The 14,123-nt window shown below is 36.4% G+C and overlaps 2 protein-coding genes across 2 annotated transcripts; both read right to left on the bottom strand.

The window, feature by feature from the left end:
* Positions 1 to 677: 677 nt before the first annotated feature.
* On the bottom strand, positions 678 to 6,242 carry mmp20a (matrix metallopeptidase 20a (enamelysin)). The gene is made up of 10 exons (XM_014971293.2): positions 5,859 to 6,242; positions 4,653 to 4,903; positions 4,416 to 4,564; positions 4,185 to 4,310; positions 3,520 to 3,681; positions 3,311 to 3,425; positions 3,085 to 3,227; positions 2,691 to 2,847; positions 1,358 to 1,461; positions 678 to 1,143 (listed from the first exon to the last, which is right to left on the bottom strand). The coding sequence occupies exons 1-10, from the start codon at positions 5,976 to 5,978 to the stop codon at positions 1,043 to 1,045; spliced, it is 1,428 nt and encodes a 475-aa protein (XP_014826779.2). The 5' UTR covers positions 5,979 to 6,242; the 3' UTR covers positions 678 to 1,042.
* A 127-nt stretch (positions 6,243 to 6,369) lies between these two features.
* Positions 6,370 to 13,878, bottom strand: mmp20b (matrix metallopeptidase 20b (enamelysin)). Its single transcript, XM_014971292.2, has 10 exons — positions 13,582 to 13,878; positions 11,277 to 11,515; positions 9,370 to 9,518; positions 9,000 to 9,125; positions 8,754 to 8,912; positions 8,521 to 8,653; positions 8,275 to 8,408; positions 7,427 to 7,583; positions 6,980 to 7,083; positions 6,370 to 6,583 (listed from the first exon to the last, which is right to left on the bottom strand). Exons 1-10 carry the CDS (start codon positions 13,714 to 13,716, stop codon positions 6,483 to 6,485), a joined length of 1,437 nt encoding a protein of 478 aa, XP_014826778.1. The 5' UTR covers positions 13,717 to 13,878; the 3' UTR covers positions 6,370 to 6,482.
* Positions 13,879 to 14,123: the final 245 nt, after the last annotated feature.

The following is a 14,123-nucleotide window of genomic DNA, read 5'->3' as shown; positions in this document are numbered from 1 at the left end:
CACCAACTCTGAAGATTGCCCTATCCAAACAAAGAAATTAAACATTTCCCAACACAGTTTGTAGACAGGTCAACATTAACCAAATGGTTTAAATAGTTGACTGTGTTACGCAAGCCTGCATTTGTACAAATCCATTTTACAATTTATTTGTAATACAGGAATGTGTAGTGAGAACTTTTAATCCAAAATTGTGAAATCTGGCTTCCCTGAAAGAAGTAAACATTTCAAGTGCTCCAGACAGAAAACAGCAGCTTATCCTACTGCATCAAGTATTGTCAAAATGGACGATATTCAGTTTATTTCACCCACCTAAGCACTAACTTGACCCTCCAAGTGTTTTTTTGCTGCCATGTTATGAAATGCAGATACACTGAATTTTATTTTATTTCAAATATTTTCAGCTGTACTGATTTATATTCCTGTTTGCAAGTGATTCATTTCTACAAGTATAAGGGAATCATTTGTACTGCCCTTGTAAGAGTATGGAAGCATGGCATATAGGACTGATAAAAATAAACAGCATGTATAAAATTACATGGATTCAGAAAGCAGTGTTGGAAAAACATTTGCAGGCAGCTGGGAACTAAAAAAACATGTTTTCTTCATTTCTGGAGAGCGAAGAAGAAATGTCTTCATGTGTCTTATAAAAAAAATAAGCGAGACATATGAACAAAAAATTTTATTGAGTTCAGTGACATAATCTGTATCTTGTTCATAAAAAAAAACACATGTTCTGTTTTATCAAAATGTCAAAGAAAAATTATTCTGGTATTTGATTATTACGTCTAAGTGCATTTGCATGGGAACCCTCACAATGAGCTAAATTGGAAGAATATATAACTCTCAAAACATCCCATAAAAAGAACAACACATGCTAAACATATTTTTCATATTGCACAATAAATCCTTAACACAGTACAGCCTTTATACAGTGGTCATCATAGACTGCTGTTAAGTCATGCAACAGTGTAATCTGTGTTTAACAACTACATGTGTAGTTAGGTTTATTTTTTAGCTACATAAAGTGTGGGTTTCCAGTAAGTCAGCATCCCAGCCAAGAATTTCCTGCAATTATGTTCACCACCCGCTTCTGTCTGAAGTCATATTGGTAGGATTTAGACCCACTGAGGAGGAACATGCTGCCTGCAGGAGCAAAACAAACCAAGAACTCTAGTTTAAAACTATGAAAAACAAAAAAATATTTAAATGCAGTCTTTATGTCCTTGTTGAAAAAGAACTAGTATGCATTTTCTTTAAGATTAGATTTAAGATGACCCACCACCATCACCACTACTATCATGAGAGGTGAAGGCGAAACACATGAATTCTTGGGTTCACAGAGTTTCTCTCAATTTACCATGCAACTTGAACGCAGCGTCAACCTTTCTTGGGATTCCACGCCAGTCTGTTTGGATGATTCTGGGGAAGCCGGGATCCATCTGACTCTTTTGCTCATCATACCTGAAGTGAAAGAACAATGCATTAGAAAGTTTATTGCTCAAAATGTCTGGCTGCACTGCAAGGCAAGCAGCAAAAGTGCAGAATTTATGTAAAACATTTTTTTTATTGGTTCCCTGAGGTCATATTCTGTTTATGTGCAGAGTGTGTCGGAGAGAGATATAGATAGAAATATGAATGCAATAACCTGGCTGCATAAGTGTACAGTCCTTCACTGGAGCACCTTTTCAAAACCTTTGAAAAAGTTTTTCAATTATGTTAGACTGTGAAGATAGGGCTTTCATTGGGTAAATCTACAGTATTTCTTTCATGTATATTTCTAGGCTCTTGCCTGGCAATCTGTGAGTGTTTCCTTCTGTCAGAGAAGTCTTTCTTTGGTTAACTTGTTGAAGTTTATAGAATACATTTCTCTTCAGTTTTCTAGCAAATATTTGGAGGTGTACAATCATATGTCGTTGCTATTTGGAGCTGTTCCACTTTGAAAAAAAAGGAAAAAAAAAAATTTTTATTCATTGAATAAAAAATAAAAAGTTTTTTTTTTTTTTTATCAAAATTTCCCGTACCTCCATCAATGTTGCTGCAGGCCTTTTTTCCAATATCTCTGATCAGTTTCTGTCTTGTCTTGCCATCAAATTAGATGAAAAGTCTAATATTGCTGTCATACTGCCTGTCTTTATACATTGCTGTTGCGTAAAGATGATGCTGCAGAATTTCTATGTTTTTCTCTATTTCTCTATATTTATTTTGTGTGATGAGATGCATTGACCCTTTCTGACCTCTCTGTAAAATGTTTTAGGTTAAGTAGATCCGATGTAGTTGATGGTAGGAATAAATTCAAGAAGGGTTAGGTTTAGATTATTTCACCTTTTCTTTTGTTTGTTTGTACTTCAAGTTGAAATGCAGGGGATCCATAACACAACAAATGTGAAAGGTGTTTAATTTCTTACATTACACTAAACTGGCATTCTAACAGAGAGTTTAAATTGGACACATCCACTGTATTATAATTATAAAATCTCTATTTTTGACAATGAACAAGTGTTAAATTATTTTTATCTGTTGAACATTGTTTTTTTCTATAATACAACTGAGAACAGCTGTCTTACAGACGTCACAAGTGGCAGACTTTCCCAACTAAGCACATATTGTAGCATTTAATTATTGGGAAATATGTTTTCAAATTGTGTCTGATAAGAAGAATATTCCAAATGTAAAACATTTGATTAATTAACCTGTAATAAAACTGTCCGATGAAGAACATGGTTTTCCCATATTCTGGAACATGAACGGCAGCATCAACCCGCCTTACGCTGGACGGGAAACCAAACTCTGAGATGTTGCCAGCTGTGCCTCGTGTCTTTAACTGTTGCACCACCCAGTACTTATGACCTGAAAAAAAACAAACAAAAAAACAACACAGCTGTGTGTATGCACTTCGAAGACACAATGAAAAACACCAACATACCACAGACGCTGCCAAAATCGGCGAGCCTCTTGCATGAACTGCAACACTTAAGTTGCAAAAGGCTGTAATTTGGGCGTAACGCTGCCTTCTCCAGCTGGAAATCCAGCCATGTCATGATGACACGGACTGAGCAAAGCATTGCAGAGGGCCTTTTACTTTACCAGTGAATAGGTATGCCATGCCTTTGGCTGGGATGTCATAAGCTGCATCGACAGGAGAACCTATGTCGGGTAAATATGTGCTGATGTGGCCTTCCCTCAGCCAATTCCAGTAAGTCAGCTTTGTTGTTCTCATCCATAAGAATCTGGATTTATCAACAAAAAAAAAAATAGAGCTACACTTAAAACTTAATCAGCACACTTTTCTGTGGTGTGATGCACAGGGTACCTGTTCTGAAAGAAAACAATCTCATTTTGGATCACAGCAGCCGCATCAAATAAGAACATGGGATCACATTTCTTTGGAACTCTAGGTCGATTTTCAGCTTCTATCTCGGGTTTGCCTGAGTAACAGAGTTAGAAACATTGTGTTTCATTTGCCCAATTTATTATTTTTATTCAGAAAATATTTCATTGAGAATAAAATGTGTTTCTCACCATAAAGCATTTGGATCCCCAGTACATCGTCAGTGGAAAGAGTGTATTGTTTGCTGCTCTGATGTCTGTAACTGGGGAACATGACAGCAGAAGGGTCTCTGGAGTGAGTCAAACCAAGCGAGTGACCAAGTTCATGAGCTGCAACAGCAAACAGGCTGAAACCTGAAATCATAAAAAAAAAAAAAAAATCTGCATTAGCTCAGTTGGAATATCTTCAAATGATGCACTGATCATGCACTCATTTGAGGGTTTAAAAAGATGTATTGCACTGCCAAATTGTTGAGCGCCCATTTATCTGTATTGCAGGTTTGTCTCAAATTGGTTTGTTGACCACAACAAAGAGATTATAGTCACCTGATCTCTATCCAATAGGACACTTTTGGGATGAGGTGGATGAGAAAATTTGCATCATGGATGTGCAGCCAGCAAATCTACAATAGCTGTGTGATGTTGTCATCTCAACATTGACCAAATTCTACCAGTAAACAAGAGAGATAATTTTTAAAGGCAAAAGATGGTTCAACATGGTTCTAACAAAGGGTAGCTAATAGACAGGTCACTAGGTTACTTTATAATATGCTTTGGTCATGCTATTAATCTTTTTGTGATCAGAAGTACAGCATTAAGCCTAATTAAATGGATTTTGTTTTCCGAATACCACAGACCTTGCCCCCCTGTCGTCCATGTTTCATCTTCATCAAAGTGTACATCTCCACCCATCCCCTCTCCAGGCTGAAAGGCATGGGCCAGCACTCCTCCAGGTCCATCGAAGGGTGAGAAGTCTCCATGAGCTACAACAGCATGCAGAAATACTTCTGAATGAATGTCCTATGATTTATATATTTTTTACACTTGTTTAAAGCCAAGCAACTCCTCACATGAGTTTTCAGATTTACCTCTGTGTGCAAAGGAGAGGACAATATCAGCTTTGCCATGGTTGACCTTAACGAAATTCAGAGGAGCTGCGTCACTCCACATCTTCAGGGCTAAACGAAAGGACTTTTCCACATCCTCTCTACTCAGGTCTGGGGTATACTTTGCTATCCTACACAAGGCATCAGACATAATTCCTGTGTGCAATAGAAATGAACAACTTTACAATATTTTTATTTGCTGAAGTAAAACAGTCTCACTTGTAGGAGATGGTACGGTTCTTCCATTTGGGGTGATAAGGATAAAAGCTATAGTTGTCCACATCAGGAACACCACACCTCGGTTTCTTCATGACATCCATGGTGTTGGAGTCCAGGAGTCCTGTTTCTCTCAGGCCAAAGACGTTCTGCATTTGCCTAACCTTCTGCTCCATGGCTGACGCAGACCTGATCTTACGTGTTGAACCTGTGTGGCCTCCGAGTCTGAGACTATAGAACCTCCTTAGGTAACTCTGTTGAAATGCACAGGAAAACTCTTTGCACCCATTGAACTTTTTCACATTTTGTCATGTTGCAACCTCACACTTTAAGATGTTATGCAATAGACATGAAGAAATGCATGATTTTGAAACAAAAGCAAAACAACATATATATATATATATATATATATATATATATATATATATATATATATATATATATATATATATATATATATATATATATATATATACTATAAATTTGTCTGCAACTGCAGGTTTCTACTTGATTTTATTTTAATAATACATTACCTTATGGTGGAAAGTGGTCTATTTTCAATTTTTGATGGTTATTTTGTGGTACAATCTTGTATTTTGAAAATGTACATTGTTTGTTGTCATTAGACATTTGGAGAATAAGACTACAAACAAGACATGCACTAACAAAAACCAAAGCTGTGAAAACTGAAGTCTGATTGAGATGAATTACAATTTATTACAGTTAAATTTACCACAAAATTCCTCGTTGCTTGATAATTACTATATCCACATGTGCACACATTTTTCAATAAAATTCTTTACATTGTACAATAGAATGTACAGTTAAAACTGATTAGCTTAGTTTTTTTTTTGTTGTTGTTGTTCTAACATGTTAATGAAGCACATGTTTTCTGAGAGGCAGTACAGGCAAAAACTAACAAAAGAAAAACCCTGCTCACATCATAGTTTAAGTATAATTTTCAATACTTGACCAACTAGGGCTTTATAATTTTTATTGGACAATGTCTTTTTTTGTGAAAAGAAAAGTAATGCATTATTACCTTGTATAAATAAATTTTAATAACAGAATAGTGGAAATCTGTTTTATATGGCTGGAGTATTAATTTACAGTTAAAGGGCATGACAAAAATTACAAATATTCTCTATAAAACGATTTTTCATAGCAATATATGAAACCAGACTGCAGTACAGCTATTTGCCAACAAACCTTAGCAAGCTGAACATCATCAGGAGTCAGATGTTGATCTTCCTCAATGGGTCGAGTCCACGAGATTTCCACCAACATCAAAGTGCTCAAAACGAGTGTCCAGGTGCAGACCAACTCCATATTTCAATGTTCATTTCACCATCCTGAACATCTGTTTTTATATGAGAACATTCATGAGGTAGTTGGGAAATCACGTGGTCTAAAGCTGTTTAATCATGATTGCTACAGCGAGACCTACCTGGAGGTTTGTGGTTGTAACCTAAATGCCCGCCTATGTCTGGAATTTATTGAAAACTGTGTTTTTTAGAGTATAGAAATGAGTGCTGAAAGCTCTTTTCTTTCTACTAAGTCATGCCTAAACCTGCAACCATATGTGAGGAACACATAACTTGGTTTCTGCTTGTCTGTTTGTCAGTCTACACCCCATACAGATAGTAAAAATGAGAATTTATGACACCAACCACAGAGCAACCCAAGAACATTCGATACACATTCAAATGACAAATGTATATTAAGGTGTTCAATTCTTTATTTAAAAAAAAAGACATATATAGACATTTCACCCTAAAAAAAAAAAAGTTTGCAGGTCATTTTCCTTCTGTATATGTTTCACTGAGTTTTCTTTCAACAGCCAAGCCAAGCATTAGCTGTTTCCACTCCGACAATAGATTTGTGGGTGTAGTCAAATTTGTAGACTTGTGGTCCCAAAAAGAAGTAGATGAAATCTAAAACGAACGTAAAAACAGACAAAAACACATCTTTAGAACACAACATACAGACAGTTATGTTCAACCTGTTTCAAATTGTTGCTGTCTAGACTCATGCAAGCCTTTTCTTGAAGGTGTTTACAACCATGGATGTCTTTTGGACTTAAATATCAACCTTTCTTACATCTAAAATTGCACTATATCACATAAAGGAATTAAAATGTCAAATTATACGGTGTAAATCATACACTCCATATGCAAGCTGTAAAAACCCAAACTCATGCTGCAGAAGTTAAATGCAAATCCACATTCCAAATTAACAAGCCCCCAAGGCTACAGACTCTTCTAAATCAGTACAAACTGTATTTGGTATCATATTTCTAAGTGGATGGATGAGTTGGGCAATGTACTCACTTCTTTTATAGAAAGCTGCATTTATTGTGGTGTTGACTCCCGGGAAGTCATCGCTGATGGATCTTGGGTAACCAAAATCCATCACCTTTCGGTTCTCGTTGTAACTGAAAAAGACACCGGACAAATTTAAAATCACACTTATGTGATTTTCACTCTGAAAAAGATCAAAATGTGTATTTTGTACACGAGCAGGTAAAGCAACCTTCTCATGTATTGTAAACAAATGAGTGTTGATTGATTGAAATTGTATGTCTAGTATAGTAAAGCTGTGCTTTATGACTCTGTTTCTTTATGCTAATGGCTGCCTGGGCAAAAGTATTATAATTATGTCAAATACTTCAACTTGTGGGACATCTTTGACATAAAAGTATGTGTGAATATGTTGACAAAAAAGCTAGAAAATTCCTTTTGCAGCAGGAACATATTATTTTTTAAGTATTTTCTTACCTCCAGTAAATATCATTCATAAAGAAAAGGGTACGTCGTGTTTTAACAATATGCACAGTCGCATCAACATCTTGAACCCAAGCTGGAAATCCAAAGAAGGAAAGTGATCTTGGCTTTTCCCTCACAACAGACCCTCTTACTGTCCAGAATGTGGATTCTGTTAACAGAAAGGGTTTTGAATATGTTATAGTTTTTTGACTGAAACCGAAGAAATCAAAATGTTTTTTTCTTCCAGTGCAGCAACTGAAAAACAAAAACCCAATTAAGTCTGTTTAAACAATGAAGCCAGTATCACAGAGCAGAGTGACAGAAGTGTTGTTCATAACAACGACACGCTGCTCACTCTGCTCACACCGGCTCTCTAAATCAGCTCTGTGACCACCAGGGTGCCTCAGTCCTTATGTAAATCACACTAAGAGAAGGACGGGCTTTCAGGTGTCATTTCTGCTGTAAGGTGCTCTAATATAACCTACATCATTTAAAAGTCATACTTACAAATTATGTCAAAAACAGACATAATTTGTAAGTATGATCAAACATGATCATTGTGAACTTTATATTGTTTACAGGAGTTACAACTGTATAAATCAACTGCATTTATACAGTTGATTAAAAACCCATTTATTTTTCCTACAAAATATTAGCATTTTTATTTGCTATTGGTCCTGAAAAAGACAAAGAGTTGATACAAAGATAGGACCAGCATTTGACTAGAGTCAGAGTCTTCCACATTAGAAATAGAATATAAATGTGCTCAGAACCTAGATCCGTTTTGAAATAAGTGGTAGTTTCAGTGAAATATTCTCAGCATGATACATGTTATATAGAAAGCAATGACACATAGCTACCATGAATAAGGTAAGCGGTTGATCTGCGAGGTATCCAGAAGGCAGCGTCGATTCTGGTTTCAATCATTGGCATGAAGTTGGATATGGGACCTTCCTTTATGTCAGACTGCGCATTATGTTTAATCCAAAGATATCTAATGGAGTGAACACCACAAGGTTAAAAACAGACATTGTTAGTAAATATACCTTTCAAATATTGTCTGATGAATTCATATGCACTTATTCATTTTGTAAATATACACATACTTGTCTCTGAAAAAGAAGGTGGCATTCCCAAGAGTTGCTATAGCGTCAAAGGTCATGTCTGGTGCACATTTGTCCTGCATGAGCCTCGGCATCAGCGGTCTGAGGGGCAAGTTTCTATTAACCTTGAGAGGAGCTGAAACAGCAAAACAACTTAGTGAGGTATTTAAGAATAAACAATGCATTTACAAGTTAGATATTCAGTAGTACATTAAAATACGACAAAAGCAGCTTACTGTAAAGTGCTTTGATATTGGCTACATCTTCTCTGGACAGCAGGTTTGCTGGACGGAAGGCTTTGTAAGTTGGATACATCAGCGATTCTGGGTTTCTAGAGTGTCTAAGTCCCAAAGCATGGCCAAATTCATGAGCTGCTACCACAAGCAGGTTATACCCTGAAACAGAACAGAGGCATTGAGACCAATACTGCCATGTTTGCTTCTGTTCTGCTCAGCCTCGTCTTGTATGACTGAGTTTAGTACCTGCAGCTCCTGCTGACCAGCGTTCGTCGTCATCAAAGTGCGTGTCTCCTCCAGTACCCATGCCTGGGCCAAAGGCGTGAGCCAGCGTGCCTCTGGGGCCATCAAAAGGATAAAAATCCCCATGCGCTTCAGAACATAATCCAGGCCAAACATGAAACAGGAACCACAGAGAAAACCATTTTCCAAATTACGTCCTGCCGTTCACCTCATCTGAATGAGTTCAGCAGTGTTCATATGATGACGCTGCCTCAGTTATCTGTTAAATTACTACTGTGGGTTCCTAAGTTGATACCCACTATGTTTGTATTACATTCTGTTGATATTCTGTCATCTACTGCCACTGTCAACATGAGGCCAATGATGGACTTACCATAGGTTACAAACTCCACCATGATGTCAGCATTGTGGCTGTTTGTCCTGACGAACGTCAGGCCGCTGGCTCTGGCCCAAACACTGAAAGCTGACTCTATCAGAGAGTCCACAACGCTGTGCCGCAAATCTCTGGTGTATCTGCCTATACTATGAAGGGAAAAACAAATCACAAGGGTTGCTGTTTATTTATGCCATGTCTGTATGTCAGAATAAAATCACTAATAGCACTTTTGTTTTTCCATCAAGCCCTATAAAGTACACGAAATAAGCCAGGATTTTAAAGAGTTACTTTTACAGCCATAAAAAAATACATATCACGTCTCAATAGAGCAGGGGTATTCAATTCCAGTGTCTTGCAGCTGTTAATGTGTCCCTGATCAGAGGTAAATGCTGTGACCAGCGACCAGACTTATCTCCTCAGTCTGCAGTCAGGTTCTCCAGAAAACCAAACTGACTATATGGCTTAGGTGTGTTGAAGCAGAGAGACATCTAAGAGCTCTAGGACACCAGTCGTAGAGGTCTAGAGCTGAATATTCCTGACCCGTCACATACCTAGTTTTTGTGCCAGTAAGGTAAGAAGAAATGACACCACAGGAATATAATGCTCTCACACCAGCTTTCAAAGCATTTCACACTGTAACATATTGTATATAATTTGACAAAGTAATCCTGGTGGGAAAAGCTGCACTAATGTCATAATAAGAACATTGCATAATCTCATACTGTGCCAGATAATTCCCTCACCTGGGTATGAGGGAAGCTTGTAACTGAAAGTAAAACTCATGCTGTCTGATTATTGCAGTTTATAATTATTTGACTGTTTGGAGGCACCCTGAAAATTTTTTTATTTCATTCTGAGTTGGTCAGCCGATCCTTACCTACGGCAAGAAATTTTAAAAAGACATAACATAATGACCCAGCAGAACAAAATTGACACACGTCCATTAGAGAAGTGACAGGACTTGAATATCCCTTCATTTCCTGTATTACATGTTCTTCAATATGTATAGCTTAAACCATACAGACTAAGATAGAAAGAAGTACAACAGAAGTTTAAGTTTTGAAGTACACGTTGATTTTGATTTACAATGAACATATAGTTAGGTATTTGGAAATATATGTTTATGAAAAACATGAACAACACATTGTTCATTGTTCGTTGTTTTAAGGTGGCACGTAAAACAACGGTTAGCAACAACCAACAGCATCACTGCAAACAAGCCAGCAGGAAGCTGTAGTCAAACTGACCACCTACCTATCACCATCAGCTCAATAACTAATTGAAAACTACTACTAAATTATGTGGATCTACTTAGAAATTTCAGAATAACAAAAATCAGTTTTACAGATTATGATAACTTTAAAAATTATAGTATATAGTTAATTTTAATAAAGAAATAACAGGTTCATCTTATTCACTTCAGTTTAAGATGTAACACTGGGCCATGTCTATACTTATTTGATTAGGCAAACATAATTAAACAAGTAATTAAAATATGGAAGATAGTTAGCTTTACAGCTTTCTTCTTAATTAAATGTTTATTTTGTGTGTAAATTACTGGGTCTCCAGTTATTTACTGGAAGAGAGAACACTCTCTCTGTTCTGATCCAACGGTTTTGCTGGATCAGAACACAGACATTGTTACATAAGGGCATGGTCATGTTAACGCTCCAACAGACCCACAAGAGATGTCAAAGTCATGAATCCAAAGCTAAAAATGTGCTAGCTGCTGTGAATTGTGACAACTGCTTCTGCCTATTTCTGCCAAAAATTTTATTGCCTGTTAGCCTTAAAGTATGCCTCAGGATTTGGTTTGGCTTGGCTATTTGGAGCAGACAGACTGATTTATTTTTTGACATGGAAAAAAAAAAAGAAGTAAAATCAGTGTGAGCCACACGCAGTACCGGTATGTGAGGACATTCTTATTCCAGCGTGTGCCCTGGATATGACTGTACTCCTCCACATCTGGAACACCGCACCGGGGGCTCTGCATCACCTGCAGGGTTTCAGGGTCTAAAACGCCAGTTGAATTGAGTCCAAAGAAAAACTGCATTTCTTTCACTTTGGAGATAAAGGAGGGCTCGCTCCTCTTCATGCGCACCAAATGATCATTTTCCAGGTTGTAGTACTGATGAAGGTAGTCCTGTGGACAGATTGAAGAGACACATTTTATAAAACAGTAGAGACAGAAAAAGAAATCAACTGGTTCCACCATAATAGAAGCAAAATCTTATTGTCCAGGATAGATGGGGGTTTAGGAAGTACAGTAAAACTATACAATTCATCTTTTAGCATGAGTTAAAACATAATATTTTAAGAAATAGCTTAATTTACAGCCCCTAAATGGTTAGATTCAAATCTGCTTGAATTGAATAACAACCATGCCAGCAGAAAAAACATGATCATATATTAAAAAATTTTCTTGCAGCTTTGGGTAAAGGAACACATGTTTCTGTTCTTGTGAAGTATATACTGACCAATTACTTTAAGCCCAATGCTGAGATTCTTCATTGGTGGGAAAACAAACTTTCATTCAAAATTTGAGACCTAATTTGTAGAGGAAAATAAGTCAAAATCTCATCATCATTATTTATAGTCTTTCATTTTTGTACTATTCAACTATCAGACATTAGAGATTCTCTTCTCTAATGTCAGAGAAGAGATGTCATTCCACATTTCATTCAAATGTGGAATGAAATGGTGGGCTATGTGAATGACTTCCTTTCATAGAGATTTGCTTGATTTTAAAGTTTTAACAAAAGATGAGTACAAAAAAGTCAAATTGAATTGAATTCAAATTAATAAAAATGTTATTAATACCAAAGGGAAATTAAAATCATGCTGTAGTTTGCACTTTCTATTTTCTTCTGTTTTGTAAGCTGGAGCTCCAGTCTGAGAATAACTCAACACCCAAGTTGATTATGTTCTGGTTGCATGTGGTAAATTCAGAACAATTCACACCTCTTGTAGAGTTAAAATCACTTTCATGTAGCTAAAAAGTTTGGTTTTGATAGGAAATAAGACAGGAATCTCTCAAAATAATAATGAAGCATTGAAAAATAGCCCATCAAAAAATATTTATATTTAAATATTTATATATTTTTCAATAATCAGTGGCAAAGTATTTAATCGGTATTATATCCAACCCTTCTTAAAATTGCCACTATATTTGACCATGTGTTTTTGGTTTTGGTGAGCTCCAAATATTTGAGGTTGGAAGCTCTTCTTGTCATTGCCGTAATCCTTAGCTCTTTCAACATCAGAATCAAGCTGGAAGTCTGGAGGGGACCATCAAAAGTGTCAGCATCACTTCTACTTAGAAAAAATAATAACATGAAAAGATCTTAAATCTAAAACTGCAAAGGAATAATTCTGGGCACAGGTTTACAGACTTTGGAATATGTTGATAGGTAGTTTTATCTGGAACTTTCACAGTGATTTGGCAGTCATATTGGTTATCGAACTCCTGCTGGTTTCCTGCATTTTGAATTTCTAACTCTAAAACGCTTTCTTATTGTATCTCCATTGTAAAAATCCTGCCTTCTGAATAGAGTGCACCATGTACATTAGTAGATATTTTGCCAACCAAAGTCGACTGTTTGCCCATAAAGTTCTTCATTTATAAATGACAAACTTTTTTAAAGCAGAAATAGAGTTTTAAAATAAATATGTACATTTCAATCTAAAGATCTCTCTTTTTTTGCTATTGCAGGCTATAAGTTGTTATTTTCATCACTCTCATTCATAGGCTTAATAATCATCATAAGACAGTATAACCAATATCTGGAGTTTTGAAAAAGTATGCCAATTCTAGATTAAATCCATAACCCAAACCTGATATATTAAGAAAAGTGGAGGACCGGAACAGTCTTTAAATGACATGCAATTGGGCAGAAAAAGAAGCCTCATGTATTTTTGTTTTTTTAGACTGGTTTTTAACTGAGCAGCATTTCAATTTCAACTGAAGAAAAGAAAATATGATTACAAACAAATTTGCTGAGCAATGCACAAATACAGCTCTACACCGGCTTCTGAAATATAATAAAAACTTTTTCAGTAAAAGCCAACGTAATTTCAATCAAACACTGTTTTGTTTTTTTTTTGTTTTTTTTTTTTTCAAAGAAAAAAATCTGTTCTAAAAGCAATCTGACTATACGTACTCCCCTCTCACACAGGTCTAAAACACAGTTGAAGCAATGATGCACTTACTGTGGCGAGCTTCAAGTCGAACTCTGTTTCTGGTGAAGGAGAGCTCTCTTCTTCCGGGACAGCTGTAGGAGCTGTGAACCCTGAATCAGTCAAGAGCAAGACCAGGAGGCAGCAGGAAAGCAGCATGTCAGACATTTCAGACTTTCTAACAGGACGTGTAGTGACCCACGAAGGAGATAGAAGTTCTGGCTAATGAGAACGCCTTTTTAAATACTTATTGTGACTCATGGTGCTTGCAAATCCAAGGAAAGCCTCATTTAGTCCTATGGAATTAGGGAGGGGTTTGCAGAAAGCAAGTGCAAGGGACAGCAAAAAACCAGTCATTTGAACATTTTTCTTATCATGTGACAAACTTGTGGTGATTGTTATTTACGTAGATGCAACTTGTGCTGCAAATTATGCGAGTTCTATGTGTTGGTAAATTTACAGGACACTGAAATAATATGCATGAGGGCCATTGAAGAATACAAGTTATGGATTCACACATCATCTTTATTTGGGGATGAAATTGCATATTAAAAGAACAAAATGTTACAGGACAA

The sequence above is a fragment of the Poecilia mexicana genome, unplaced genomic scaffold (genome assembly GCF_051168715.1).
Source record: "Poecilia mexicana isolate PSO_F unplaced genomic scaffold, ASM5116871v1 scaffold_13, whole genome shotgun sequence".
In the NCBI taxonomy this organism is placed as follows: domain Eukaryota; kingdom Metazoa; phylum Chordata; class Actinopteri; order Cyprinodontiformes; family Poeciliidae; genus Poecilia; species Poecilia mexicana.
Note: the sequence above shows the minus strand (reverse complement) of the source record. Positions and strands in the feature narration are given on the sequence as shown.

Bases quoted from the DNA above. Each gene is read 5' to 3' on its own strand.
- mmp20a (XM_014971293.2), bottom strand. From the start codon at position 5,978: ATGGAGTTGGTCTGCACCTGGACACTCGTTTTGAGCACTTTGATGTTG. The intron at 1,462-2,690 runs GTTAATTAATCA...CTTTCACTTCAG, and splicing joins ATCGGACAGTTTTATTACAG to GTATGATGAGCAAAAGAGTC. The intron at 1,144-1,357 runs GTAAATTGAGAG...TTGCTCCTGCAG, and splicing joins CGCTGCGTTCAAGTTGCATG to GCAGCATGTTCCTCCTCAGT.
- mmp20b (XM_014971292.2), bottom strand. From the start codon at position 13,716: ATGTCTGACATGCTGCTTTCCTGCTGCCTCCTGGTCTTGCTCTTGACT. The intron at 11,516-13,581 runs GTAAGTGCATCA...ATCTGTCCACAG, and splicing joins TCGACTTGAAGCTCGCCACA to GACTACCTTCATCAGTACTA. The intron at 7,584-8,274 runs GTAGCTATGTGT...TTCTGTTAACAG, and splicing joins AACCGCTTACCTTATTCATG to AATCCACATTCTGGACAGTA.